Source organism: Henckelia pumila, chromosome 2, assembly GCF_033568475.1.
Source record: "Henckelia pumila isolate YLH828 chromosome 2, ASM3356847v2, whole genome shotgun sequence".
In the NCBI taxonomy this organism is placed as follows: Eukaryota; Viridiplantae; Streptophyta; class Magnoliopsida; order Lamiales; family Gesneriaceae; genus Henckelia; species Henckelia pumila.
The window spans coordinates 57785318-57811966 of NC_133121.1; the positions used below are offsets into that span (position 1 = coordinate 57785318).

General features: G+C 38.6%; 1 protein-coding gene across 1 annotated transcript; it reads left to right on the forward strand.

Moving 5' to 3' along the window:
- Nucleotides 1-22741: 22741 nt before the first annotated feature.
- Nucleotides 22742-26421, forward strand: LOC140882082 (uncharacterized). The gene is made up of 9 exons (XM_073287827.1): nt 22742-23042; nt 23127-23290; nt 24164-24345; nt 24434-24718; nt 24796-24854; nt 24950-24986; nt 25082-25153; nt 25278-25611; nt 25855-26421. The coding sequence occupies exons 1-9, from the start codon at nt 22958-22960 to the stop codon at nt 26233-26235; spliced, it is 1599 nt and encodes a 532-aa protein (XP_073143928.1). The 5' UTR covers nt 22742-22957; the 3' UTR covers nt 26236-26421.
- The last annotated feature ends 228 nt before the right edge of the window (nt 26422-26649 follow it).

Consider the following 26649-nt stretch of genomic DNA (forward strand, 5'->3'; position numbering starts at 1 on the left):
GTAATGAAGTAGGTGTGGCCATATTGAGTACCAATTCTAAATGGACCACAAACGTCTGTATGGATCAAATCCAACAGATTTTGACTACGCTCAGGTTTTCCCTTAAAAGGAGATTAATTCATTTTTCCTTTCAGGCAGGACTCAAAAGTAGGTAGAGAGTTAATATCAGACATATCAAACATGCCCTCTCCCACTAGCTTGTTCATCCTCCTTGAGGAAATATGACCTAGTCTAGCATGCCAATGGTTTGCCGGGTTTTGACTATCGATTTTCCTTTTGTTTGTTGTTGCCGGTTTATCAACATAATTTATTGGAACGTCTTTTAATTTTAAGTTATATATATCATTTTCAAGTTGTCCATTTCCAATCAAACATTCATTCTTGTAAATATTGCAAATCCCATTCACAAAATTGCAAGAAATACCATCTCTATCAAGCATAGAAACAGAAATAATGTTTTTAATCAAATCTGGAACAAATAAAACATCTCTCAAAAGTAACTTAAAACCGTTTTGCAAAATTAAATAAACATCTCCCACAGCTTTAGCTTCAACTCTGGAACCATTTTCGAGCCTCAGCTGGGTCTCACCCATTCTAAGCCTGCGACTTCTTGTCATCACCTGCAAATCATCGCAAATGTGAGATCCACATCTGGTATCCAATACCCAAGAAGTAGTATTAAGTGAAACATTTATTTCAATATAGAACATACCCTTCGCAGTTCGCAACTGCTCTAGATATTCCTTGCAGTTACGTTTCCAATGACCGGGCTTCTTGCAGTAATGGCAAACATCCTTGGACTTTTCCATGTTTGAAGCCTTTGTCTTGTACTTCTTCTCGGGTTCGGTTTTTTTGGGTGGGGCAGAACGTTTCTTACCCTTTATACTTGGCCCCTTCTTAGCAGAAGAAGAGGAGCCCACCAAGAAAGCCGATTTATCCTTCTTTAAAGTAGATTCATATGTTACAAGCATATTGACCATCTCTTCAGGGGAGACCTCTATCTTGTTCATATTGAAATTCACCACAAATCCGTCAAACAAAGAAGGAAGAGATAGAAGTAATAAGTCCACGTTGAGTTCATGCTCCAACACCAAATCAAGCGTTACCAACTTCTGTATGAGCCAAATCACTCGTACCCCATGATCACGGACCAAAGTCCCTTCACGCATGCGACACGTCATTAGCTCTTTTACAGTAGCGAACCTTTTAGCTCTCGATTGAGCTCCAAAAAGTTCCTTGAGTTGTACGTGAATGTCAGCAGCATTCACGGTGTCCTCAAATCACCTCTGGAGTTCATCAGACATCGAGGCTTGCATATAGCATTTGGCCTTGATATCATGGTCCCACCATGTATCAAGTTTGGCCAACTCTTCTGGACTTATATCAGCTGGTGCTTCCTTCGGAGGAGATTTTTCTAACACGTAGAGCATCTTCTCCAAGGTCAAGACAATCTTCAACTTACGGAACCATTCCGTATAGTTTGCGCCAGTCAGTTTATTTTGTTCGAGGATAGAGAAAAGTGGATTATGCGAATTCATCTTTATGAAATACTGAAAAGAAACAGACAATTATCAGTGATTGTTTAATTAATTTACTAAGACATAAAATAGGCGAAATTTATTTTATGAATCTCACTCCCACTATTTTAACGATTTCACTACCCTCTAGTGAAAACGGGAAACTGTTTTCCTTAGTGAGAACATGGAGTCCAATTGACAAACTATGGTCCCGAATAATATCAGCCAACCATAATTTTCAAAAGGTAGAGCCCAATTGCTTCCAAAGCATCCTCCACGTTTTTACCTCATGTCCAATAAGGGCCCAATAATATGACGCCGTTTATTGTGACATGTCAAGATGACCCATCAATATTAAGTTGTGATGGACGGTCGCCATGTGGATCCCCCAATAATATGAGCCGATCCCATGGGAGTTCCACCCAACTTACAACATGTGTCGATCCAATGTACAGCTTTCCGACGAACGGGCCCCCCCAATAATATGAGCCGGACCGTATCCGCGGGTAGCATCTCATACATTGATCGTTGATGGAAGGTAGGAACATTTAAACAATTTTAAATTTCCTTTTTATCTTGATATCAATTTTAAATCATATTTAAAATGAGGGATTTTAATTTTGAAAATTTGTCTCATCATTTTATAATTTGTATGCTTGCCGGATTCATACAATTTAGTCTAAAACATGCATACAACGATAATATCATATATTATATAGGATGATCGATTCCATTTCTAATCGACCCGTGGTTGCCAATCACGAGTCTTAGTCCAATCCTAGGTAATATGCAGGTATGCAATGCAATCCTATTACATTGAGCTTCCAATTTACATTTCTTCAGTCTTTATTGTCTGCTGGACCCACCTCCGTCTTCAAATCTTCATCTCCCACTAAGTCTAATGTATTTACAATAAATAACCATGACAAGTAGGGGATACATTTTAAGGGGTGGGAACGGGCCATAAACCAGGCCCACTTTTATTACATATGACAATTCATATTGGGCCATAAACCAGGCCCATTAATAAATCCAACAACAATAAAAACAAATGTAAATTCCTAACATACACCTACAAAATTGGTCATGGCAATCGATCATCCTTATCCAATAACATTTAATTCAAAATTAATTTATTGGATAACATGCAATGGCAATTTAAATTAAAAGGATAAAATCATATTCCATATATAAAATCTTATTTTACATACAAAATCATATTTTATCTTTTTATCAAATAAAATCATATTTTACATATAAAATCCAATTTTATACATAAAATCATATTTTACTCAATATTTCCATAAGATCATATCTTATCATCAATTGTACCAAAAATAATTAATTTCATAAAATCTGATACGGATAAAATCTATAAATTTTCCAAAAATTCAAATTTATCCAAAAATCAATTTTAAAATTTTTGGACTCGAACAATTCGATCCGACGCCTCGTGGACCAATCAAAACAATTTTCGATCGGACCAAAAATAGAATTTTAACATATTAAAATTTTAATTTTAAAATTAAAAATTAATTTTTCGCGGGCCGCCCGGGACGCTCACGGGCTGCCCGCGCCCCAAAAGGGCTCGGGCCGGGCAGCGACGATCGCTGCCCTGGGCAGCGCCGTGCGCCGCCCTGCGCAGCGCCGTGCGCTGCGCTGGGCAGCGCCGTGCGCTGCCCAATCGCTGCCTGTGTTTTTGCCCGAAAAATTTTTAATTTAAAAAAAAAATTTATTTTGTTTCAAAAAACCGAGGCTAAAAATTTTTTTGTACAATCTATTAATTTAATCGCTTGATCTGAGCAACCTGGCTCTGATACCACTGTTGGAGAACGGCGATCAGATCAATCAGAATTGATACTCGGTGCAGCGAAAGTTTAAAAATTTTATATGGAACGATTCCATAATGGGTATCAAAACTTTACGATTAAATTGTGTGTGTAAAAATTAAATAACAATTATAAATTTTTACCTCCAATCTCGAATCGAGATTATGGACACCAACAGATTGCTCTGCTCTTGTTGTATCTCCCAGGAACTGATGGACGAACTGTTCTTCAATCAGGTCCACGAACAGAGATTTAATCCCTCTGATAGATTGCACTAGAAAATCTATCAGAATTTTCTACGAAGACAATTAATGAATTTGATCCGTTAAACCAGACTGTAATTCAAAATTCACAGGCTGGATTTTTCCCGAGCAGAGGGGAGGGGGGCGGCCACTTTTAGAGAGAAAACTAGGGTTTTTCGAAAATTGTGACCTATGTTGTTTAATTTCTGTACTGCAATAACTTATTTATAATGTGGGCTGCTAACAGCTTAGGGCCCATTAGTCATAAGTTCAAGCCTGACAAGCAAAGCCCGCATGTTCAGAAATTAATATAAAATTCATCGTGACTCAGATTGATAAACCAATTTCACCAATGTTCACAGAAACCATTTCTGCATCTTTTAAAGTCAAGATAAATTTTTCTGAATCCGAATTCAGTGATTTCCAAAAATGCCCATCCCTATGTCATTTTAGGAAATCTTACTCCTCTACTCTTAAATAAAAAGTCCCACTTCTTTGTTCATTAAATTTAACTCTTTAAATTTAACTATCTCAACGGGGATTAAAAATCCATTACTCTGTGTGACCCTCAATGGTTCAGGGATACAGCTAGCCGTGGGCTCACAACTCCTTGTGACTCGGAACAACAATTTTCGACTTGCCCATCGAATCATGGTAAGAGCGCCTGGCAACATCGCCCCATGATTCCCTAGGTATCACTGATAGTGCCTGCAAGAACCAATAGATTTTGGTTAGCGTACAGTACGGTCCCTTCATCCATATATCCCGATCGAATCAACAACCATTGGTAAATCGAGAGTCGTTCGAGATTCGATAACTATGCAATACATCTTGAAGATCAAATAGTGACATCGCATGTGCTACTAAGAAACCATTTCTTAAAACACATCATGTACTCTGGCCAGAGATTCGTCACACTAATATCTCCTCAGATCGCATAGGATATCCACACTCGCAAGTATGTGGTGAATCCTTGACAACAAAGCATCGACTCCTATATGTGTTGTAACTGTACCCAATCCCGACACCTGATGACCCCAATAGAGTCGGTAAACGAGTCAAAGCACAGTACTAGCATATAGAGTCTCAATGATGTTTCAAGTAGTAAGGACTAATGGTGTACAACCAAAACCGCGGACTTTATCCACTCGATAAGTGATAACCACTTGGAAAGTCCGGATAGCGTAGTTCGATCATTCATCGTATGAATATCCATTTGCATGCTTCGAACATCTCTATGTTCCTTACCAATGAAACGTGGTACTCTGCATCGCAAATGCTAGTCTCAAACTCGAGCGATCCTTATCCTTATTAACGGACGGCTCAATCGACTAGGAACAGTTTAGAATATACAGTGACTATAAGATGTGTTTCATGATAGCCATCCCCATGTGCTACCACATCTTACATACACTATAGTATATTCAAGGTCTTTATCAAAACAACAATAGTATATCACAATATAACAATATGAAGAAAGATAAAGTCATTGCCATTAATAAAAGTGTAAATTATATTAAACAAAAGATTGTTTATACAAAGAGTCATCAAAGCCCTTAGCCACAAGTTGGCTCACCGGGCACCCACTCTTTCAAAGGCTACATCCGGTCCGGTAGATATCATACCATACATAATACTACCTATGGCTGACGCATATGGTATGTGTGTCATTTTCTCTATCTCTTCGTCAGTCTTGGGACACATAGACTTGGATAGAGAAACTTCATGACACATAGGTAGATGTCCTCTCTTGGACTCATCCATAGAAAATCTTTTCAATATGGTGTCGATGTAGGTTGCTTGAGTGAGTCCTATCATTCTCTTAGATCTATCTCTATAGATCCGTATCCCTAGAATATAGGATGCCTCACCCAAATCCTTCATCGAGAATCTACCTGATAACCATATCTTTGTTGACTGCAACATCCCCACGTCATTCCCAATGAGTAGGATGTCATCAACATAAAGCACTAAGAACGTCACCGCATCCTTAACTACTTTCTTGTACACGCACGGTTCCTCTGGGTTTTTGATGAAACCAAAGTCCTTTATTGTTTCATCAAATTTCTGGTTCCAACTTCTTGATGCTTGTTTGAGACCATAATTTGATCTCTGAAGCTTGCATACCTTATGCTCACTTCCCATGGATGTGAATCCCTCGGGCTGCATCATATAGATTTCTTCCTTAATATTTCCATTAAGAAATGCAGTCTTCACATCCATTTGCCATATCTCATAGTCATACCATGCTGCTATGGCAATAAGGATTCTTATGGACTTGAACATTGCGACTGGTGAAAAAGTTTCATCATAGTCAACTCCTTGTCTTTGAGTATAACCTTTCGCCACCAATCGCGCCTTGTAGGTCAATACCTTACCATCAGGCACAAGCTTTCTCTTGTAGATCCATTTACACCCTATTGGAACAATTCCATCGGGAGGATCTACTAAAGACCAAACTTGGTTTGTATGCATCGAATCTATTTCTGACTGCATAGCTTCAAGCCATAAATTTGAATCCGCATCAGAAATTACTTCCTTGAAGTTTCTTGGATCACATCCAACATCGGGTTCATCTTGATCCCCTTCAAGAAGAAGACCATATCGAATGGGAGGTCTAGAAGTCCTCTCGGATCTTCTAGGTATAGGCGTGTCTATCAATGGTTCCTGAGGTGTAGGATCATTATTTTGTATTTCGGGTTCTTCTCGAATTTCTTCGAGTTCCATCATCTTGCCTTTCTTATCCAATAAGAACTCCTTCTCCAAGAAGGTGGCATTCCTTGAAACAAACACCTTTGTTTCAGCAGGATGATAGAAATAATATCCGATTGAATTCTTTGGATACCCTACAAAATAACATAAGGTGGATCGACTATCCAACTTATCTCCCACTGTCTGCTTCACGTAAGCAGGACATCCCCAAATCCTCAAGTACGAATACTTAGGAGCTTTGCCATTCCATAACTCGTATGGTGTTTTGTCCACTGCTTTGGTGTGGACGTTGTTCAACAACAACACCGCCGTTTCAAGCGCGTAGTCCCAAAACGAAGGTGGAAGCTCAGTGAAGCTCATCATGGATCGAACCATGTCCAACAAAGTTCGATTACGACGTTCCGATACACCATTTAGCTGTGGTGTCATAGGAGGAGTCCACTGAGAGAGAATCCCATTCTCTTTCAGATAGTCCAAAAACTCGGTACTTAAGTATTCTCCACCTCGATCCGATCGAAGTGCTTTAATACTTTTACCTAGCTTGTTTTCTACTTCAGCCTTGAATTATTTGAACTTTTCAAATGCTTCAGACTTATATTTCATTAAATATAAATACCCATACCTCGAATAATCATCAGTAAAAGTAATGAAGTAGGTGTGGCCAAATTGAGTACCAATTCTAAATGGACCACAAACATCTGTATGGATCAAATCCAACAGATTTTGACTACGCTCAGGTTTCCCCTTAAATGGAGATTTAGTCATTTTTCCTTTCAGGAAGGATTCACAAGTAGGTAGAGAGTTAATATTAGACATATCAAACATGCCCTCTCCCACTAGCTTGTTCATCCTCCTTGAGGAAATATGACCTAGCCTAGCATGCCAAAGGTTTGCCGGGTTTTGACTATCGATTTTCCTTTTGTTCGTTGTTACCGGTTTATCAACATAATTTATTGGAACGTCTTTTAATTTTAAGTTATATAGATCGTTTTCAAGTTGTCCATTTCCAATCAAACATTCATTCTTGTAAATATTGCAAATCCCATTCACAAAATTGCAAGAATAACCATCTCTATCAAGCATAGAAACAAAAATAATGTTTTTAATCAAATCCGAAACAAATAAAACATCTCTCAAAAGTAACTTAAAACCGTTCTGCAAAATTAAATAAATATCTCCCATAGCTTTAGCTTCAACTCTGGAACCATTTCCGAGCCTCAGCTGGGTCTCACCCATTCTAAGCCTGCGACTTCTTGTCATCACCTGCAAATCATTGCAAATGTGAGATCCACATCCGCTATCCAATACCCAAGAAGTAGTATTAAGTGAAACATTTATTTCAATATAGAACATACCCTTCGCAGTTCGCAACTGCTCTAGATATTCCTTGCAGTTACGCTTCCAATGACCGGGCTTCTTGCAGTAATGTCAAACATCCTTGGACTTTTCCATGTTTGAAGCCTTTGTCTTGTACTTCTTCTCGGGTTCGATTTTCTTGGGTGGGGCAGAACGTTTCTTACCCTTTGTACTTGGCCCCTTCTTAGCAGAAGAAGAGGAGCCCACCAAGAAAGCCGGTTTATCCTTCTTTAAAGTGGATTCATATGTCACAAGCATATTGACCATCTCTTCAAGGGAGGCCTCTATCTTGTTCATATTGAAATTCACCACAAATCCGTCAAACGAAGAAGGAAGAGATAGAAGTATTAAGTCCACGTTGAGTTCATGCTCCAACACCAAATCAAGGGTTACCAACTTCTGTATGAGCCAAATCGCTCGTACCCCATGATCACGGACCGAAGTCCCTTCACGCATGCGACACATCATTAGCTCCTTTACAGTAGCGAACCTTTCAGCCCTCGATTGAGCCCCAAAAAGTTCCTTGAGTTGTACGTGAATGTCAGCAGCATTCACGGTATCCTCAAATCGCCTCTGGAGTTCATCAGACATCGAGGCTTGCATATAGCATTTGGCCTTGATATCATGGTCCCACCTACAAATGACAATTCATATTGGGCCATAAACCAGGCCCATTAATAAATCCAACAACAATAAAAACAAATGTAAATTCCTAACATACACCTACAAAATTGGTCATGGCAATCGATCATCCTTATCCAATAATATTTAATTCAAAATTAATTTATTGGATAACATGCAATGGCAATTTAAATTTAAAAGGATAAAATCATATTCCATATATAAAATCTCATTTTACATACAAAATCATATTTTATCTTTTTATCAAATAAAATCATATTTTATCTATAAAATCCAATTTTATACATAAAATCATATTTTACTCAATATATCAATAAGATCATATCTTATCATCAATTGTACCAAAAATAATTAATTTCAAAATTCAATTTAACGGATAAAATATTTAAATTTTCCAAAAATTCAAATTTATCCAAAAATCAATTTTAAAATTTTCGGACTCGAACAATTCGATCCGATGCCTCGTGGACCAATCAAAAACAATTTTCGATCGGACCAAAAATAGAATTTTAACATATTAAAATTTTAATTTAAAAATTAAAAATAATTCTTCGCGGGCCGCCCGGGACAATCCCAGGCTGCCCGCGCCCCAAAGGGGCTCGGGCCGGGCAGCCCGGCTGCCCCTAGGGCAGCGACGATTGCTGCCCTACGCAGCGCCCAGCGCTGCCCGGGACAGCGACCATCGCTGCCCCCCCGGGCAGCGATCCAATCGCTGCCCGGGTTTTGCCCGAAAATAAAAAATTTATTTTTAAAATATTTATTTTGTTTCAAAAACCGAGGCTTAAAAATTTTTGTACAATCGATTAATTTAATCGCTTGATCTGAGCAACCTGGCTCTGATACCACTGTTGGAGAACGCGGCGATCAGATCAATCAGAATTGATACCCGGTGCAGCGGAAGTTTAAAAATTTTATATGGAACGATTCCATAATGGGTATCAAAACTTAACGATTAAATTGTGTGTGTAAAAATTAAATAACAATTATAAATTTTTACCTCCAATCTCGAAGCGAGATTATGGACACCAACAGATTGCTCTGCTCTTGTTGTATATCCCTGGAACTGATGGACGAACTATTCTTCAATCAGGTTCACGAACGGATAATTAATCCCTCGGATAGATTGCACTAGAAAATCTATCAGAAGTTTCTACAAAGAGAATTAACGAATTTGATCCGTTAAACCAGACTGTAATTCAAAATTCACAGACTGGATTTTTCCGAGCAGAGGGGAGGGGGGCGGCGGCCACACTTAATAAAATTAGGGTTTTTCGAAAATTATTTTGTGACCTGTTGTGTGTAATTTCTGTACTGCAATAACTTATTTATAATGTAGGCCGCTATCAGCTTAGGGCCCATTAGTCATAAGTTCAAGCCCGACAAGCAAATCACGCATGTTCAGAAATTAATATAAAATTCATCATGACTCCGATTGATAAACCGATTTCACCAATGTGCACAGAAACCATTTCTGCACCTTTTAAAGTCAAGATAAATTTTTCTGAATCCGAATTCAGTGATTTCCAAAAATGTCCATCCCTATGTCATTTTAGGAAATCTTACTCCTCTACTCTTAATTAAGAAGTCCAACTTCTTTGTTCATTAAATTTAACTCTTTAATTTAACTATCTCAACGGGGATTAAAAATCCATTACTCTGTGTGACCCTCAATGGTTCAGGGATACAGCTAGCCGTGGGCTCACAACTCCTTGTGACTCGGAACAACAATTTCCGACTTGCCCATCGAATCATGCTAAGAGCATCTAGCAACATCGCCCCATGATTCCCTAGGTATCACTGATAGTGCCTGCAAGAACCAATAGATTTTGGTTAGCGTACAGTACGGTCCCTTCATCCATATATCCCGATCGAATCAACAACCATTGGTAAATCGAGAGTCGTTCGAGATTCGATAACTATGCAATACATCTTGAAGATCAAATAGTGACATCGCATGTGTTACTAAGAAACCATTTCTTAAAACACATCATGTACTTTGGCCAAAGATTCGTCACACTAATATCTCCTCAGATCGCATAGGATATCCACACTCGCAAGTATGTGGTGAATCCTTGACAACAAAGTATCGACTCCTATATGTGTTGTAACTGTACCCAATCCCGACACCTGATGACCCCAATAGAGTCGGTAAACGAGTCAAAGCACAGTACTAGCATATAGAGTCTCAATGATGTTTCAAGTAGTAAGGACTAATGGTGTACAACCAAAACCGCGGACTTTATCCACTCGATAAGTGATAACCACTTGGAAAGTTCGGATAGGGTAGTTCGATCATTCATCGTATGAATATCCATTTTCATGCTTCGAACATCTCTATGTTCCTTACCAATGAAACGTGGTACTCTGCATCACAAATTCTAGTCTCAAACTCGAGCGATCCTTATCCTTATTATCGGACGGCTCAATCGACTAGGAACAGTTTAGAATATACAGTGACTATAAGATGTGTTTCATGATAGACATCCCCATGTTCTACCACATCTTACATACACTATAGTATATTCAAGGTCTTTATCAAAACAACAATAGTATATCACAATATAACAATATGAAGAAAGATAAAGTCATTGCCATTAATAAAAGTGTAAATTATATTAAACAAAAGATTGTTTATACAAAGAGTCATCAAAGCCCTTAGCCACAAGTTGGCTCACCGGGCACCTACTCTTTCAACCTCTTCAAGAAACGGCTTGATTATGGACACCAACAGAATTTAATCTGCTCTTCTTGTATATCCCAGGAACCGATGACTTCACGATCAATCACCAGAATAAGGTCCACGAACAGAAAACAGAAACCCTCTGATTGATTGCACTAGAAATCAATCAGATGTTTATCAAAGAGAATAAACAGATTTGATCTGTTAATTTGGAATGTAATTTTTCACAAAAATCACAGACCGAATTTTCTCAAAAAGGGACAGAGGATTTTCGAAAAACCCCTTGAATTATTTTATGTGAATTTCGAAAATTGCTAGAATTAATTGTGTCAATTTTCGAACACTACACATGTATTTATAGATAATTTCTAGACTAGATTAAGTTATAATTGTATTAGGACTCTAACTCCTTAGGGCCCACAATCCATAACATAAGCCCAACAAGCCATGCCCGTTGTTATAGAAATTAATATAAAATTCATCATGACTCCGATTGATAAACCGATTTCACCAATGTGTATAGAAACCATTTCTGCACCTTTTAAAGTCAAGATAATTTTTCTGAATCCGAATTCAGTGATTTCCAAAAATGTCCATCTCTATGTCATTTTAGGAAATTCCACTCCCTTTTAGTTAAGAAGTCCAACTTCTCTTTCATTAAATTTAACTCTTTAAATTTAACATCTCAACGGGGTTTAGTAATCCATTACTTGTGTGACCCTCAATGGTTCAGGGATACAGCTAGCCGTGGGCTCACAACTCCTTGTGACTCGGAAAAACAATTTCCGACTTGCCCAACGAATCATGGTAAGAGCGTCTAGCAACATCGCCCCATGATTCCCTAGGTATCACTGATAGTGCCTGCAAGAACCAGTAGATTTTGGTTAGCGTATAGTACGGTCCCTTCATCCATATATCCCAATCGAATCAACAACCATTGGTGCATCGAGAGTCGTTCGAGATTCGATAACTATGCATTACATCTTGGAGATCAAATAGTGACATCGCATGTGTTACTAGGAAAACCGAGTAACCTAAAACACATCATGTACTCTGGCCAGATATTCGTCACACTAATATCTCCTCAGATCGCATAGGATATCCACACTCGCAAGTATGTGGTGAATCCTTGACAACAAAGCATCGACTCCTATATGTGTTGTAACTGTACCCAATCCCGACACCTGATGACCTCAATAGAGTCGGTAAACGAGTCAAAGTACAGTACTAGCATATAGAGTCTCAATGATGTTTCAAGTAGTAAGGACTAATGGTGTACAACCAAAACCGCGGAATTTATCCACTCGATAAGTGATAACCACTTGGAAAGTTCGAATAGGGTAATTCGATCATTCATCATAAATATCCATTTTCATGCTTTGAACATCTCCATGTCCATTACCAATGAAACATGGTACTTGGCATCACAAATGCTAGTCTCAATCTCGAGCGATCCTTATCCTTATTAGCGGACGGCTCAATTGACTAGGAACTTTTTAGAATATACAGTGACTATAAGATGTGTTTCATAATAGTGATCTCTCTTTATTCACTATCTCATCTTACTTACACTATAGTATATTCAAGGTCTTTATCAAAACAACAATAGTATATCACAATATAACAATATGAAGAAAGATAAAGATAATGCCATTAATTAATGTAAATTATATTAAATAAATATTGTTTATACATAGAGTCATAAAAGCCCTTAGCCACAAGTTGGCTAACCGGGCACCCACTCTTTCAATATGCCCTCCCACTGAAACACGAAAGGTTTCCAGAGTAATGTCGGCATAGGGCCGCGCCTCCTTATCATCTAGCTAATTCATACAGTCCACAATACATGGTATAATCTTGCCCAATTATATTAATCATCAATCAAATTATTGTAGTTGAATAACTGATCAATTAATAAAATCCTGATAATCCCAAAGATTACGGTACTCTGAACCACAAATCCATGTTCTAACAATCTTAATTACAATATTGGTGAAGCTCGTATTCAAGTTCATATTTCAATTTGCTGATTGAGGTTTATAAAATACACAAATTTGCCTTTTCCATCCCTCATTTTGGGATTCTTGGATCATATGACTTTATCCGAGACACTGATGAGTCTTTGTCTCTGGTTGGTGAAAAATTGAAGGTCGCTCATATTTTGCTGAAAGGGAAAATAGACCTAACTTGGTCTGAATCTGATGTTGCGCCTCGTGTTGCCAACACTGCGTGCAACACTGCTCCCACATTTGATTTTCTGCAGACCACTCATGCCGCTATACAATCTTGGATGGATCATGTTGTGAAGAAAATAAGTCAGGAGAAGGAAGACAGTGTATTTTTTGAAGCCTTATTGGCTGAGTATCGATTGATGATTGAATTGGATGTTTTTGTTCCTTCCATTGCTACTGAGGAAATTGTCTTTTATGATTATAATTGTGAGACCTCGGTTCTAAACGACAATTAAAGGAGTAATTCAATAAGTAAGCAATTAAAAGCCAAGAGCATTTTTTTTTTTTAAAGGGGACGCGCGGGCGCGCATGGCGTCCTGCTCAAGCCCTCGCGCGGGCGCGCCTGAAGCTCTGCCCAAAACTTCCAAAACGAAGTGTGGGACGCGCGGGCGCGCCACCCTAGGCGCGGGCGCGCATGGCCTGCTGAATTGGCTCAAAACAAGCCTCCAAAAGTGCAATAACATAACCAAAAGAACTCTAACATGATCCAACAAATATATATCCAACAACGTAGCATTTAAATACATAAAAGTGAAGAACACGCATCGATGCTAGCTATTACAAGCCGAATACAGAATACAAGAGTTCTAACCACAAGCAAGACCACTTCCAATCCAAGTTCAAGTTCTTAACATGCTTCAAAACATAAACTAGATTGTCATGCTAATAAGACTTTTAAACCGAGTCTCACTTCTACATCATTCCCTCAGAGCTAACCATGCCTCTTCTGACTTGATCCTACCCCACCTGTTGCCAAGTACACATACAAAACAAAGCAACAACCGGATAACCGGTGAGAATGATAATCCCAGTAAAAGCAACATACAAGTAATACAACAACAAACATGCTTTCAAAACAACAACGAAATCAATAACAATGTAATGAAATGCATGTCTTTAAACCGGGATATCAAATCTGATAAACGAGGGATTGCTGCTGTGCTTTTGGGATCCCGAGGGTGAGATTACGTAACGACTCACCGACTCACCCAATCGAGGTGGTGCCACGTATCCCACTCCTCCAGACTTTGAGCAACTATAATGAGTATGCTAGCACTAGGCGAAACGACTACGACCTAGGCCACTCAATCATAGTTCCCAAACGTCTAAACAAAAAGGGCGGTTCTGCCCGCTGAAAACAAGATTGGCTCAAGATGAATGCATAACAGAAACATAAACATAGCCATATAACAAAAGCTCAATCAAAACAACAGAACACAAGTTCCTCATGCTAGAACGAGTGTAGATGCAAGTATGTGCTTTTAAGGGAAACTCGAGAACCAACTTTCCCGAGTATGCTATCCCGCTATCGATGACTGCTTTTACCTTTCAATGTCGTAGATCCAACTCCGAACAAGCTACAACAAAAGATTGTATCAACAACTATACAACCTAAACAACAAACAACGGTTCAAGGAAATCTCTTTACCGATCTTCGTCCAACTCTTGACGAACAATGCTGCTAACACGGGCTTGACAAACTCCAAACGAATCTGTTCAGATACAAATCAAAGATCAATTACCATGATCGACTTACAAGCCAAGTTCAACAACGCAATCACGGTTTGAAATCCCCAAAACTCAAACCGACGGCATAACGGCTATAAACTGAACAAACCGACAATGCAGACAGCAGTTCAATAGCGATATCAACTCAATTCAATGCTAATACAACAACAACAAGACAAACCCAACAAATCTCAAAATCATGATTTTCGAAAATAGCTTCCAAAAATCATAACAATTCCGAACGTCGCTCTAATTCAAAACCGACAGATAATAAACGATCAGAACTCCGCCAAGAACAACATACTAGAATCTAGATCGATTTTAACAATCTTCGAAAAACAAAACATATCTGATCGGAGAAATACTTATGGTATAACGGAGCTCTCACTGCAGTGATCACTAATCTGCCTTCAGAAATAATTTCTAACGGCCGGATCGAGCTCGGGAGGAAATCTGGAAGCTTGGAAAAGCTTGAAGGCGTCTTCAATGGAGGAGCTCGATTTAGGGAAGAGGATGAAATGATTTCCAAGTCAAACAAATGTGTAGATAATATATAAAAATCAATATTTACGTTTTAGTCCCTGAAATTTCCAAAATTTGCAAAAAAGACCCTGATCAAAATCAAACCGGCTCGAGAACTCTAAAATCTCTGATTAACTCAAATAAACTCATTTAAGATAAAAACAGGGCGTTACAATAATGAAGCTTCCCTAACTCAAGTTCTGGAATTCTAAAGCAAGGGAAGGCTGATATTTCTGTGGATGTTTCTACTCATCCTTCCGATGATGAGTTTGATAAGGAGATGCTGGAAAAATTTGCTGCGAATAGGCCCAATGTATCTAATAATTCCTCCACATCTGAAGAATAATATGATGCTAAAGCAAGTGAGGAGTCAAGTATTCTGAAGAATATGATGATGATGCTGAGGCTGATGTTGTTGATGATGTTTCCAACATCACAAACAACACGGATGCTGCTGAGTATTATTTGACCACTGCCTTCTCCAACAAGTTCTACTCTGGAGAAGATGCTGATGTGTGACTCTTGTATGTGAATAGAGGGTTGATTGATGAAAAGAATATCTATGTGGCCGCCTATGGCAGATTCAATCTGGTTGAATTTTTGAAGGATCAAAAGCTATTTTATATCTTTACTGCAGTGGTGTCCTACAGCAGAAAGCCAGTGTTGGAATTTTTTTTTATGAGAGAAAAACTTTTTGAGTTCAATCCTACCACAATCAATACTCTTTATGACACACCGGATGTTGAAGAAGGGAACCACCCAGATATTCATGAAGTCACTGCTGTACTCACCGGTGGGTTGCTCAAAAGTTTCCTGGACAACTCTGTGCTGCATAGCTCGCATATTTTTACTCTATCACACACAAAACAGCTGTACGCAATTAGATGCTTTCTACAAACTTCATTGTGGTGACTCGACCGCAAGAGTTTGTGTCATTTGCTATAGGGACTAAAAGCACTTTCAATTTTAGCAAGCTCATATTCAAGACTGTACTCCAGTTTGCAGATGGAAGATTAAAATCCACCAAGATGCCTTTTCCATCTTTGATCTATGAAATTTTGGAGTTTCACGGTTTGCTTCGTGATATTTGTGAAGGTATCTCTGAACTGACTGAAGATCTGAAGGTTGCATCCGCTTTACTCAGAGGGAAGAGAAAGCTTGACCTTCCTTGGTCTGAATCTACTGCTGTTGTTACTGATGCTGATGTTGTTCCCGATTTTGTCAATACGGGAGACAACACTGAAGAACCTGAAGAAACTGTGCCTCATCAATCCACTCTGGTTTTCTCTCTCACTACTATTTAGGCTCTCATGACTCATGCTGAAAAGAAGATTGCCCAAGCCCTGGAGGACTTGGATCTTTATGGAGCCTTGTTAGCCGATTGTCATACAATAAGAGGCCGGTCCATCTGGGACCAAGGACGATGAGGATGAGGACACTGAAGATCAGGAGGGATCTGATAGTGATCAGTTTAGATTGATTGGTGTCACCCCATATTTTTTCCTTATCTCATCTTAGCTTTAATTTTATGATTAATATATCTCTTTTTATTTTGATCTAGTTGTGTACTTTATTTGTCAAATATGCTCTAACTAGACTAACTCTTCTACCCTACTTATCTAATACATGAATAATAGAATTCCCATGTATTACTGTCCATGTTATCCATCGTGTTGCCAACACGAATGACAACACTTCAGAGGGAGAAGTGTTTTAAACTCGGGGGAAGTTTATGTTTGAAATTTTTTGTGCTGGTTTTGTCCAGAAAGACAAAAAGGGAGATTGAAAGGAATATTAATTCCTTGATATCTTTTTACCTTAAGCGTGAATATAATATTATTTGAATTTTGTCTTCTAGATAAAAGATCAGATATGTAGGTTAAATATTTATTGTATTATCGAAAATATGGAGATAAAATATTTATCTAGATTGAGTATTATCTCGATAAGAAAATATTGTGTATCATTGATTATTATATATTATCAAAATATATTCAAAAGATTCATGTTCCTAACAAATACTTATTTCTTTATTTGTGTAGGACGCTACAAATAAATCTTTTCTATGCTTGGAATCTCATCTATAAAAAAGAATTTATGCGCACAAACAATCAAAAACTTCAAAGAAGAATTTAGAGAGCTTTCAGAGAAAAATCTCGCAGAAGAATTCGAAGATTCTGAAGAATTTTTGCAGTTATCGTTGTTGTTGTCCCGTGTTACTGTTGGTGTTGAAGATATCGGAGACAACACTTAGTGCATAGTGTTGTTCGAAGATGTTTTCTGTTTATTTAATTTAGGCTTACGGCAGTTGCATCTGATTAGTTTATACCCTGATTATTTAGAATGCAAGTTGAGAAATTTAGGATTTAATGTGTTTTTTTTTTCCATAAAATCACTAGTATTACTTTGTAAGACTGATCTACACTTTTCTTCTGATTCTTTAGCCATAAGGCTCGTGCAAAATTAATTTCTTGTGTTATTTATTTTTGTTGATTATTCGTGTTTTATTAATTCCGATGCATGTTGTCTCTGGTGTTGTTACACTTTGGACAACACGATCTCTACACAAATTTAAGATATAATTGCGATTGGACAACACGATCTCTACACGAATTTAAGATAAATCGCAATTATATCTGTAATGCCCACTGTATCAAGACGTGTCTTTTCAGCGTGCTTATGTCCTCACTCACACGCACCCTGAAAAACTTTCCAGGGGGTCACCCATCCTATAATTGCCCCAAGTAAAGCACGCTTAACTTTGGAGTTCTTATGTGATGAGCTCCCGCAAAGAATATGCACCTTCTTAATATGAATAGTACATATGAAATCTTTTAAGCACTCCTCAACCATGTAGTCTCATACCTACACAGTCTTAGAATCCCTCTCATTTCGGCACGGGATCGGTTCATTCATGTCTCCCTCCGCCTAGAAGCCTACTAGGAGCCGCTCATTGTCTGTGCAACCTCTTGGCACCGGCGATCACTCCCTGCATCTTCAGCCCCGGGCATCACATGTCCACCAGCTTCCGCTTGGTTCATCCCCGAACCATACCTTAGAGGTCGGCTCTGATACCATTTGTAACGCCCCACTTTATCAAGACGTGTCTTTTCAGCGTGCTTATGTCCTCACTCAAACGCACCCTGGAAAACTTCCCAGGGGGTCACCCATTCTATAATTGCCCCAAGTCAAGCACACTTAACTTTGGAGTTCTTATGTGATGAGCTCCCGAAAAGAAGATGCACCTTCTTGATATAAATAGTACATATGAAATCTTTTAAGCCCTCCTCAACCCTGTATTCCCATACCTACACAGTCTCAGAATCCCTCTTATTCCGGCACGGGATCGGTTCATTCATGTCTCCCTCCGCCTAGAAGCCTAACAGGAGCCGCTCATTGTTCGTGCAACCTCTTGGCACCGGCGATCACTCCCTGCCTCTTCAGCCCCGGGCGTCACATGCCCACCAGCTTCCGCTTGGTTCATCCCCGAACCATACCGTACTAAGAGAGGTAGGCTCTGATACCATTTGTAACGCCACACTGTATCAAGACGTGTCTTTTCAGCGTGCTTATATCCTCACTCACATGCACCCTGGAAAACTTCCCAGGGGGTCACCCATCCTATAATTGCCCCAAGTCAAGCATGCTTAACTTTGGAGTTCTTATGTGATGAGCTCCCGAAAAGAAGATGCACCTTCTTGATATGAATAGTACATATGAAATCTTTTAAGTCATCCTCAACCATGTAGTCCCATACCTACACAGTCTCAGAATCCCTCTCATTCCGGCACGGGATCGGTTCATTCATGTCTCCCTCCGCCTAGAAGCCTACCAGGAGCCGCTCATTGTCCGTGCAACCTCTTGGCACCGGCGATCACTCCCTGCCTCTTCAGCCTCGAGCGTCACAATATCTTACATATTATATTGATATATATTTATTTATATATTAGTTTATTTTTCGAGTTCGAGCTCGACTAACTCAAAATATGAGCGAGTCGAGTTCGAGTTGAAAATTGATTACTCAATCAAGTTCGAACTCGAGTAGACAGAATACAAATCGAGTCGATCTGGAGTAGTATGTTACTCAACTCGACTCGTTTGTACTTGAGATGTTGACCAATTGACAGAGTGAGCTCTTTAATTTTATTTATTTTAAAAAAAATAATATGTTCACCGTGAATCTCTTATTATTATTTTTAGAAAAATAAAAAAGTTTTCAATTGGTTGCTAACTCAACTGGTGCCGAAGTTTCCCAACGCAGTTAAGAGTGGGTACAATCTGGGATTTGGACAAGAGAAGCCGCATGATTACCATTCAAATTCTGTTGTGATCTCTGGGTGGTGGAAATTCATTTGTGTTGGAACACGTTCTCGGATCAGTCAGATGTGATACCCGTAGCAGCGGAAGTTTTAAGTTTTTATTTTTTGATCTGGAACGATTCCAGATCATGGGTATCAAATCCTAACGATTAAAACAAACAAGTAAAATAAAACAGAATTAAATTTTACCTCTCAAGTCTTAACTTGAGGTTATGGACTCCAACAGAAAATTATGCTCTTCTTGTATATCACAGGAACTGATGACTCGCTCGATCAACTCCTGAATCAGGTCCAAAAACATAATTCTTAATCCCTCTGATAGATTGCACTAGAAAGTCTATCAGAAGTTTCTACGAAGAGAATAAACAGATCTGATCTATTTAATCAGACTGCAAATTCGAAAATTTGCAGACTGAAAAATCGAACACAGAGAAAGAGGGGGGGGGCCGAAACCCTAGGGAGATTGCTCTCTAGGTTTCGAAATTTGTGAGCGGTGTTGTGTAATTTCTGTACTGTAATAACTTATTTATAACATGGGCTGCTAACAGCTTAGGACCCATTAGTCATAAGTTCAAGCCTGACAAGCAAAGCCCGCATGTTCAGAAATTAATATAAAATTCATCGTGACTTAAATTGACAAACCGATTTTACCAATGTGTACAGACACCTTTTCTGTACATTTTAAAGTCAAGATAAATTTTTTGAATCCGAATTCAGTGGTTTCCAAAAATGGCATCCCTATGTCATTTTAGGAAATCTCACTCCCTCTACTCATTTATAAGAAGTCCTACTTCTCATTTGCTAAATTTAACTCATTAGATTTAATTATCTCAACGGGGATTAGAAATCTATTATTTGTGTGACCCTCAATGGTTCAGGGATACAGCTAGCCGTGGGCCCATAACTCCTTGTGACTCGGAACAACAATTTCCGACTTACCCATCGAATCATGGTAAGAGCGCCTAGCAACAACCCCCCATGATTTCCTAGGTATCATTGATAGTGCCTGCAAGAACCAGTAGGTTTTAGTTAGCGTACAGTACGGTCCCTTCATCCATATATCCCGATAGAATCAACAATCATTGGTATATCGAGAGTCGTTCGAGATTCGATAACTATGCAATACATCTTGAAGATCAAATAGTGACATTGCATGTGCAACTAGGAAACTAAGTAACCCAAAGCACATCATGTACTCTGGCCAGAGATTTGTCACACTAATATCTCCTCAGATCGCATAGGATATCCACACTCGCAAGCGTGTGGTGAATCCTTGACAACAAAGCATTGACTCCTATATGTGTCGTAACTATATCCAATCTCGACACCTGATGACCCTCATAGAGTCGATAAACGAGTCAAGTACAGTACTAGCATATAGAGTCTCCATGATGTTTCAAGTAGTAAGTACTAATGGTGTACAACCAAAACCGCGGACTTATCCACTCAATTAGTGAAAACCACTTGAAAAGTCCGAATAAGGTAGTTCGATCATCCATCAAATGAATATCCATTTGCATGCTTCGAACATCTCTATGTTTCATACCAATGAAACGTGGTACTCGGCATTGCAAATGCTAGTCTCAATCTTGAGCGATCCTTATCCTTATTGCGGACGGCTCAATTGACTAGGAACTGGTTTAGAATATACAGTGATTACAAGATGTGTTTCATGATAGTCATCCATATCCACTATCACATCTTGCATACACTTTAGTATACTCAAGGTCTTTATCTAAACATCGTATAGCACGTCACAACATAACAATATGATAAAAGATAAAGTAAATGCCAATATAAAGTGTAAATTATATTAAACAAAGATTATTTAAAAATAGAGTCATAAAGACCCTTAGCCACAAGTTGGCTAACAGGGCACCCACTCTTTCAATTTGTTCGTTGTCGATTCCTCTAAAGATCAAAGTTTTTTGGTGGAAAGTTTTTCATGAGATTATACGGGCTGAATCTAATTTACGGTGACATCATGTACCTGTCTTAAGCTACCGTCGTTGGTGTAAATTTGAAGAGGATACGACGAGTCACGCAATTTTTGAATGCCGATTTATTAAACACTTTTGGAGTAACAATGTGATTTGGAGGAGTCTAAAGCTCAATATATTTTGTGGTGCAAAGGATGTATGCTTCAGAATACACCAGATGGGCGAGATTAATTTTATTGAGGAGTTTATGGTTAGAGCTTGGCAGATTTGGAATGAAAGATGTTGTGTAATCCATTGTAATGAGAATAAGGGGTTGAGTCTTTCTTTGCCCCAACCAAACACGATTATAAAGGAGTATAAGAGAGTAATATTGATTTCCTCAAACCAGATCAAAAGTGTTCAGATTTCATCGCCAAACAAGTGGCAACTTCCTCCAGTAGATTGCCTCCGCTTGGATGTTGATGCTAGTTTTCTTGAGTCGTCTTCTCGTTGTGGAGTGGCTGGTGTTGTGCGAAACCATGTTGGTAATGTTTTGGCTGCATTTGGTAAGAAAATTCCTCACCCAAGATTAGTGATGTTAGGGGAATTGATTGCGATGAAGGAGGGATTGAAGATTGTTAAGGATTTGGAGCTCTCTAATATTTTGCTATTTTCTGATTCACGGTACAAGCAGTTACTTTACCAAATTGTGATCTCAGTTATGCAGGGTTATGTGTTTTGGAAGTTAAAGTTTTATTGTCAGAGCTCAATATTTCAATCTCACATGTTAGGAGATCGACAAATATTGTTGCGCATTCGCTTTCTAAGTTTGTTTGTTCATTCTCTGCACCATTCAGTTGGTCGCATGAGAATTTTTCTTCTTGGCTGTTAGATCTTGTACGGAACGATGTTCTTACTTGAAATAATATTACATGATTTGCATGTCAAAAAAATAATAATAAAAGTTGTGGCAATAAATGATCTTTTATTTAGAATCTCTAAAATAGTCCTCTTCTTGTAAAATATGAGATTGAGTTCATAATTAAAAGATTGACCGACATGCGAAGAATTAATTAATAGCATAGATGTATTTTGGTGTTTTTACGTGGAAGAAAGAAAGGTATGTTTCTATTATAAAAAGGCAAAAGGAGTTGGGGCACTAGTAACGTTACAGTAGAGGATCTCTGTAAATTGTGTATATGCCTAGCCGTACCCCTCATTCCATTCCAAGGGTCAAATCTTGCACACACTGAATAAAAGATTCGCGACAACTCATACAAAACACGGCATCACCGCCACCGTTTCTTCCATCTTAATCCCAAACATTTTTATTTATATATCAATACCTGTTCATCTCTTAGCCTGCCACACTCACCAATCAGTAAACATAATATTTTTATTATATATATATACTTACATACATACAATAATCTTTGTCAACCAACGAGATTCTTATTCGCATTTTCTGGTGAAGAAGGTATGGGAGGAAAAATGCTTCTCCCGTCTTCTGCTCTGCTGCTTATGGCGTTTGTTTCCGTTCTTTTGTTCTTCATCTCGTCAGCTGGTATGTTACTTTGTTAATTATTTGATGTGGGTATTTGTTTTCGTTCGACTTTCTTTGATTTTAGTCCATCTTTTGTGTTCCCAGCGGCAGATGCCCTTGGGAGGTCTCTTCTGGAAGTAAATAATGCTGAGAATTCAAATTCTACCACCGTGGTGTTGGCTAAAGAGAGAACGCTGAGGAAGGATCCACTAAATGATCTCAAGTATTACACTGGGGGATGGAATATCAGCAACGACCATTACATAGCTGTATGACTTTCTTGGTTCTTTTGCTTTTTTCAGTGATTGATTGATAAGTTTTTGAGTTCATGGTTTTTTATCACTGTCATAGTCGAATACTGACTGCGTCGCGTCGGTTGGCTTTCAAGTTCATGGGTACCTTTGACTTTAAATAGGAAAGGTTCGGGTTTTGATCTAAATCTATGATATGTTGGTTGAACCGTTGGATCATGTAATTTGGGTCCCCTGTGAATTTTATGCGAGACATATGTGATTGTTGGATTTTGATTTTTGTGAAGATGTTGGCATGTCGGAAGTTTATTTGATTGTTATGTTTTGTTCTTTTTGTAATTTGCTGTTGTCACGTGTGGTCTCATGATTTCGGCTGGCCTGTGTTTCTCGTATGGAGTCAAGTCAAAATTGTATGATTCACTCCCTTTCACATTAAGTATGGTCGCCGCTCTGTGAAATATTTTGGGTGAAAGATCTTTCTTGAAGTTCCTGGAATCATTTGGTCCTTTTACTTTAACTTGCTAGAAGCATTAGTTTTTTGAGTAATCACATTTGGGACTTGTGAGAGTATTCTTGATAATGGAGGAAATTCTCTATATTCGCAGAAGCGTAATCTCAAATATTCAATATATAAATTACTGGGGAAATTGATGGGTACCATGAAGATGTGTTCACTGGAAAATTGGAGGATTTATTTATATGTTCTTATTGATTTGGGCATGATTTAACCCTTGTCATTTGTTAATCATTATTACTCATCCGTATGTAGGAGTCTACACAACCTGAGGTTTTGCTGCTGTTACTGAAATTATTTATCTATTCCTTTGTTTTATTTTCTGAAGTTTCTATCTTTTATCTTTATCTTTCTTTAACATATTGTTCTTGTTGCAGTCTGTTCTTTATACTGGGTCTCCACTTTTCCTTGTTGCTGCAATCTGGTTTGTTGGATTCGGACTCTTCTTGTTGTTGGTTTCTATGTATGTTTGCTGCTGCAGGCGGCATCGTTATGGCTATTCTCAATTTGCCTATGCTCTGTCACTTATCCTTCTCTCGTTATTCACCATCTCCGCAATGTAAGCCTCTTCTCAATATTTGGTACATAGCACTATTTGCTATTTATTCAAGATTGGGTTCTCGTGTCTCTTACTTCTTATACATCAGTGTTGGCTCCATTGTTCTCTATACCGGGCAAGGGAAATTTCATGATAGTACAAGCAGTACACTAGACTATGTTGTGGGACAAGCTGATTCCACGGTTAACAATCTCAAAGATGTGTCCAGTTATCTTACGTCCGCCAAGAAAGTTGGTGTGGATCAAGTTTCCCTTCCTCAGGACGTGCAAAACAATATTGACAATGTCAACAACTTGATCACCTCTGCTGCCAACCAACTCGAAGAGGCAACAAACAAGAATAAAGATGATATTTTCCACTATTTGGATGCTGTGTAAGTATTTCAATCTCGGTCCTGTTATTCTCCAAATTATACTTGGCATCTTACTTGTTGGTTGGCTATCTATGCAGAGGTCTAATTCTCATTGTCGTAGCTGCCGTGATGCTTGCCCTGGCTTTACTTGGTTTCTGTAAGCCTATTAGTTCTTCCACGTGTATTCTTCAAATTTATAGAGTAACAAATTTTTTAAATCTGATTCATCTGAGTTATAATATTTGGATGCAGTGTTATCAATCTCAGGCTTGCAATTTCTCGTGTACATGTGAGTAGATGTCTGTTCTAGCCATGTGTTTGTGGAAGCATCGTCTGTTTCATTTAAGTGATTGATTCCTGAACTCTTTAAGATCATGCTTGCAGATTGGTTTTTGTCGGTTGGATACTCGTGGCTATCACATTCATCTTATGCGGCGTGTTCCTTGTTCTCCACAAGTACGGCTCTGAAATGTTTGATCGCCGCAGTCTAGATAGAATTCATATATTGATGATTTGGACTTGTTTCTTGATCTACAGTACTCTTTGAAATACTAATTTGCCCTTTTTTGTTGTCCCCAAGTATGATGGGTGATACATGTGTAGCCATGAATGACTGGGTTATGAACCCAACTGCTCACACAGCATTGGATAAAGTTATCCCATGTGTGGATGTCAATGCAGCTCAAGAAACTTTGTCTCAAAGCAAAGATGTGACCTTCCAAGTCGTTCGGCTGGTAAATGGGATAATCACTAACATCACCAATGCTCGAAATCTACCACCTCCCAGTGTTGCACCCCTGATATCTTACAATCAATCTGGCCCTTTCGTGCCTCTCCTTTGCAATCCATATAATATCGACAAAACAAATCGTAGCTGTGCAGCAGGAGAAGCTGATTTGAGTAACGCTACTCAGGTGTTGCATTTGAACTTCTACTCTTTATGTGAACTTCAAATTGATCTCTTCTCAATTTAAAGTGTTGTGTAGATGATTGTAATGGATTTTAAATTCACTCGAGATCTTTGTCATCTGAGGTCCATATCTAAAGTCTGTTCTCCTTAAGTTTAGCCTTTGGCTGGACAAGTACAGTTTTTCACTTGTTTCCCTGCCAGTTTCTTTGGTATTAAGCATTAGGACGTTGCATTTTTATGCTTGCAGATTTGGAGGTCTTATGTGTGCCAAGTTTCCAAGAACAACATTTGCACCACCGTGGGTCGTTTAACACCAACCTTGTATGATCAAATGAGCAGCGCAGTCAATGTGAGCTATGGTTTGCACCACTACGGCCCGTTTCTCACCAGCTTAGTTGACTGCACTTTTGTTCGAGACACATTCAGTGCCATACATGATGACCACTGTCCAGATTTAGAACGATATAGCCGCTTCGTTTATATTGGATTAGCAATGGTATCGGCAGCCGTGATGCTATCATTGATTCTTTGGGTGCTTTATGCGAGAGAAAGGCGTCACCGGAAGTATACAAAGCTTGTGGATGCGACATCAGGTCCAAATTCTTTCGAAAGTAAGGGGCCGCAATAAATTTGAGAGTATATTGTGACACGTAGAAACTTAAGAAAATACTTGACGTAATGCTATGTGAGGAAGAGAGTTAGAAACTAGAAAGTGTTCTGTTTGCACAGTTCTGTGGGTTTTTACCTCTGTACAAAATTGACCAAAACATTTATGTATACATTATTATATGAACTTTGATATTTTTCTCGAGTATTTGAACATTGCGCATGATATCTACGTATGTGGTTCTCAGGAGAAAAAAAAAATACAAAGCTGCGTTGTGTTAAGGGCAAATTCTCGATAAATTTCCAAAAAGAAATTTAAATGTTTCCTCGGTCCTTGTGTAAGACATTTTCTGTTCAAACTCCCTGACAAATGCCTACAATATGTACACAAATTTGTCTTCTAAATCTTCGGAGGTCGTAGTTTGATAGATTTTTT

What these genes read in the sequence shown, in the direction of transcription:
- LOC140882082 (XM_073287827.1), top strand. Translation starts at nt 22,958, where the DNA reads ATGGGAGGAAAAATGCTTCTCCCGTCTTCTGCTCTGCTGCTTATGGCG. An exon ending in TTCCACTATTTGGATGCTGT is followed by an intron (nt 24,719 to 24,795) that starts GTAAGTATTTCA and finishes CTATCTATGCAG; the next exon opens with AGGTCTAATTCTCATTGTCG. An exon ending in ATTTGAGTAACGCTACTCAG is followed by an intron (nt 25,612 to 25,854) that starts GTGTTGCATTTG and finishes TTATGCTTGCAG; the next exon opens with ATTTGGAGGTCTTATGTGTG.